Source organism: Palaemon carinicauda, chromosome 13, assembly GCF_036898095.1.
Source record: "Palaemon carinicauda isolate YSFRI2023 chromosome 13, ASM3689809v2, whole genome shotgun sequence".
Lineage (NCBI taxonomy): Eukaryota > Metazoa > Arthropoda > Malacostraca > Decapoda > Palaemonidae > Palaemon > Palaemon carinicauda.
In genome coordinates, this window is record NC_090737.1 from 123330409 (window position 1) to 123335408 (window position 5000).

A 5000-nucleotide genomic window follows, 5' to 3' on the forward strand; every position below is an offset into this window, starting at 1 on the left:
TATATATATATATACATATATATATATATATATATACACATATATATATATATATATATATATATATATATATATATATATATATATATGTATAGTCCATACTCAACAAAGCTTGAGTTAAATAAAACTGCATAAATTCACACTTCAAGAAAGTAGATGAAGAACAAGCAATATTCATCCTGTTCAGTTGAATTAAAAAAGACAATTAGGGATTCTTATTAACTATATTCGTAAAATCTGTTTCTTTATCTGTAAATATGTCTTTCCTTCTTTTACTGTAGGGAAAGGGGCATATGAGAACTTGGTGGCTAACTGGTGAACATAAGGAAGGAGTCAAGACGCGTAGGAGCTTACCTCAGGAAAATGGCGACACTACCCCAACTTGCTGTACATCACCATCAAATATTTTTTTTAATCAATCTTCATCTACCTGCCCTTCCCCCACTGCAACCAGCAGTCTACCATCTTCATTACACAACCACATTTCATCTCATAAAACCTCACCAATCAGCTGTTCATCTCCTGTGATACCTCCATATCCAGCTCCTAGTCAATCACTAAACAAAATCATTTCGAACATTCCTTCACAAATCGTGAACAGCTGCCCGTCTCATTTCAGTTCTGTTCCCTCACCTACTTCTCAGTATTCTCCTAATAACTGTCAGTCTCCCACAGAAAGTCTTTCGAAAACCAACCACTATACTAATCTGAGTAACATCCCCATGTTAAGTAAGTCTAACTCTGCAACATTAAAGAACTCTCCAACTGGCCAAAACTGCATCTCCCTTCAAAACCAGTGCTTAATTTCGAAGAATAATTTCCCATATCAGCCTAACCCAGTTACAACTCACATCCACCATTATTCAGAAACATCAAAAAAGTCAAACTCATCACCAATAGCTCAATCTACAAATATTTTCGCTTTTCAAAGTACCTCACCAACAACAAAACCAAACAACTTTGTGTATAAACCACCTAGCCCCAACACGAACGCCAGGTAAAAGTCTTTACTTTTCAAAATTATATGCCGTAATTTAAAAAAAAAAATCTGCTTGAATATATGGATCTTTTAAACAGAATTGAATATATAAATACCAATGATCAAATAATTATTCCCGATCCACTTGTAAAGTTATTAAGGTTTCAGATAAGTGGAATCTAATAAATGTATTTGAAACTCATTCTTCTGTACTAGAAAAGAATCGAAGTCTGATGGTCAGGAACGACAGATTTCAAGCCCGTCAAGTTGTAACAGTATAACTTCGAGCTGTGTTGATAACCCAACAACAGTCGCTGAGACCGCCACTAGTATTACATCATCATTTACTGGAAGCATAGGTAAGGTCTAAATAATGTACTTTCATGATAATGATGATACTACTCCAACATGTTGTACATCACTAAACAATAGTATTCAAGGAATGTATTTATTTGTTTCCATATTTGTTTCTAGGTACAATAAACGAACAAAAAGAAATTACTCCAGAGAGCAACACTTCCAGTTTCAGCCCTCAATCCAAACAACAGGTAAGACAAAACTAAACTGGCTTTATAACTGGTTACTAGTAGTTATTCAGGGCCTTCAATTGTGATTTATGCAATAAAAATTAATTTACTTCGGTTCACGAATACAGACCCTGGTACTGACCATACTCTACTGTCCAGCTCAATCTAGTAACTGCTACTGAAGCCTTATGTGTAAAAGACGCCTACCTGATTAAAGATTTTCTGAAGTATGTGTCAAAGTGCACAGTTAACCACTAAAGTATAATAATAGGTAGTTATACCCTGAGGGGCGGCGGTCCAAAAGAGGCTTCATAATTCATTGTTTCTTTACCGCTTCTACCCTTCATGTCTTCAATATCTCTTCAAGTGGGGCCCAATTGCCTTTTGGTCTTCAAAAATATCGAACAAATTAGGAGTGACCATTTTCATGAAAGCCTTAAAAGCTATCTTGGATATTGGTCTCGTACTATTTTCCTTCCTTGTCCTGGCCAATAACCTGGGTATCTTTGCACAGTACTTGTAACCCTCTACTCCACTACTTGAAACCCGTTGCTTCTAAAAGGTTATATTTCAGCATTTGCTTAAAACTAACTTGGACCCTTCTACTTGCAACTTCATCATCAGCCATTACTGGTCCACAGCAGAACAAAGACCTCAGACATGCCCTTCCAATAGCATCTGTTTATGGCGTTTCTATGCCAGTCCACACCCGCAAACTTTCTTAGTTCATCATTCAATCGTCTTCTCTTCCTTCTCCTGCTTCTTTTGCAATCTCTAGGGATCCATTCCGTTATTCTTAATGTCTTTCTTGTTATGTGTCCTGCTCATCTCCATTTATTTTTCGTGCCTGTTGTTAGAATATCCTCTACACATGCCCACAGATGTGACGTTTGTGAAGGAAGCCTGGTTGTGTGGACCTGAGAAGAGAGAGAGTGATATATCCTCATGTTAATAGTAACCTGAAGCTTTATGTTCTGAACTTCATGTGGCTACCTTCACAAGCAACACAAATTAAACTGCTGATACACTGTACAGTCCAAATAAACAAGTGATCTAAATAAGAATCTCTTGAATATCATTACCCTGAACCCTGGATATTTCTGTAATGCTATCATAGCAGAACCTGCAAGAACTCTAGCAGCTGAGGATGAAGATCCAAACCCAAATGACACCATAAAATACTTCAAATTAAGTTTCCTAGTAATGCATGACATCATTTACGGTTTTTACTGCAAAATATCAATAAATATTTCAAGTAATAAGAGGGTATTACTAAAAAAAATCATATTGGCTGCCCTGAAAAAGTCAATAATATCTTAGGAAAAAGCACATCAACAAAATGCACAAGCTTAAAGTACATAAAACTTTAAAAAAGGTTTCTATGAATTCATTTTAACAGTAATGACCTATTTAAATTTTAATTTATTGTCATGAAATATTAATATGTACAGGCTCTGCTGATTATCACACAATGAACCCAAAATGTAACATCGACATAATAATCCCAAGTAACTAAAACATCATGTAAATTCTATTGGCTTACCTTAGTGAAACAAGCGCAATTAGGAACAGTGAAACTGCTGCTACTTAGAGGGAATTAATATAAGATATATAAAAACGTTATAAACTGTAAACCTGAATACAAGAAAGGCTGAAACCATAACTATACCTGTCCTTCCCTCTTGAGTAAGACACTGTCAGGTGACACTTTCATTGTGATGCTGGGAAACTGACCTAATCATGTTAGCAAGATTATCCTGTTCTTTTATTTGCACAAATTAAATACCTCTGACATCTAGTATGTTTGTATATATTTTCCCACAAGAACCATTTGTAGTTTTTCTATAAAATTAAAAAACTGGGAAAAGTATATAATTAGACAAAATAACTCTTGATCAAAATGAGAACACCTCTTAACCCTAAACTATTTTGATTACTTATAAAGTAACACCAAACAGATTTTTAGAACAGTTGGTGAGCATAATATATTTGCTATTTCATCAGATTGGATGGCATCAACATAAGGGAGAAGCTGAAAGTGCCCCCGAATGTGGCAAGGTTATCAATAACAATAATAGCACTGGAAGTCACGAGCTAACTTCATCCCCGGAACCAAGAACAGCCACGATCGTCCAAGACCTAAAGAGTGGGATTTCTGTCACCCACCATTTTTGTTCCTCGCCCAGCAGCTTTTCTCACAGTCAAGAATCCAAAGAAAACTTCGTTTAGATTTAATTCAAACCTTAACAAGTTGATGTGATATTGTGATTTCCTGCTTCCTCATACAACAATGGATTGTTTAGTTTTGTAGCAAACATTGTACCTGGATATTTAAAGTATATATGAATTATTAGTCTAAATATATATAATATAGGTTAATGTTAAATTGAAATCATAAAAAAGAATACTGAAAACAAATGAATGTTTATGAGTACTATGATTTAGTCTTTGGCTGAATTCTTGGAACATACTATGAACTTTAAAACGACAATAAGATATATTTATCATATTATTATTATTATTATTATTATTATTATTATTATTATTATTATTATTATTATTATTATTATTATTATTATTTAACCGTATCATAATTACAAATGAAAATGTGTCAGTTTTTACTTAAAGAATTAATACGCTGTTTACCTAAGTCAATATTCAATGTACCTAACCCAACGCAGAAACTTATCCCTTTACTTACATGATAATGTTGGAAATCATTTAAGCAAATGAAACTATTTCTTTAATATGATATTCACCATTTTTCAAAATATATCAAGATCTCGAAGACAAAATTTATAACGCTAAGCCATAGAAGAATTAAGGACACAATTTCACCTGTCCTAGTTTCTGATGATAATACTTTAAAACAATGATTTTCTCATTTCAAAACGATAGCTTTATTCCAAAATAATTTCTTAACCATAGGACTTTAACATATACACTGCATGAATGCATCTAGATGTTGTTTTTTCAGATGTTCCATCAATCAAATGTAAACTGAGCTTATTCTTACGTGTCTATTCGAGGTAATATAATCTTAATGCCACTGTGTTTACAAAACAAGAGAGAGGGAGACCGAGAGAGCAAGAGGGGGGGGGGCACTGAATAACCTCCCAAGCCCCAGAGAGAGAGAGAGAGAGAGAGAGAGAGAGAGAGAGAGAGAGAGAGAGAGAGAGAGAGAGAGAGAGAGAGTCATCAATATAAATTGTTCCTTAAACCTGCCCAAGACTTATAATAGTACAGTTGGGATATGCCAAAGCTTAATTTTATTTTTATAAAAAATAAGAAAATCCTTGAAAATTACCAGAAATTATTAATTTACTGTAATTACATATAGAATGAGAGCTTTTTTTTTAATATACCAAATAAACTGAATTCCCCTGTGCAAACATATTTTTCTTTATCCTTCCTTTTAATGACTCGTTAGTTTCTTTGGTCGCTGCAACCTCACCATCCTTGTGAGCTAAGGATGTAGGTGTGGGGAGCCTATA

At 34.2% G+C, this 5000-nt stretch overlaps 1 protein-coding gene across 3 annotated transcripts in view; it reads left to right on the top strand.

Annotated features, from left to right (window-relative positions):
• The window catches only part of Gyc32E (Guanylyl cyclase at 32E), a 93350-nt gene extending 88462 nt beyond the window's left edge, over positions 1 to 4888 (top strand). For 2 of the 3 annotated variants that reach the window (XM_068385785.1, XM_068385787.1), the window contains 4 exons: positions 282 to 997; positions 1196 to 1338; positions 1454 to 1527; positions 3511 to 4888. In XM_068385785.1, the coding sequence (XP_068241886.1) occupies positions 282 to 997; positions 1196 to 1338; positions 1454 to 1527; positions 3511 to 3735 (1158 nt within the window). In that variant the 3' untranslated portion in view covers positions 3736 to 4888. Of the gene's footprint in view, positions 1 to 281; positions 998 to 1195; positions 1339 to 1453; positions 1528 to 2387; positions 2564 to 3510 lie in introns of those variants that run through there. The other variant, XM_068385786.1, reaches the window with a different exon arrangement.
• Positions 4889 to 5000: the final 112 nt, after the last annotated feature.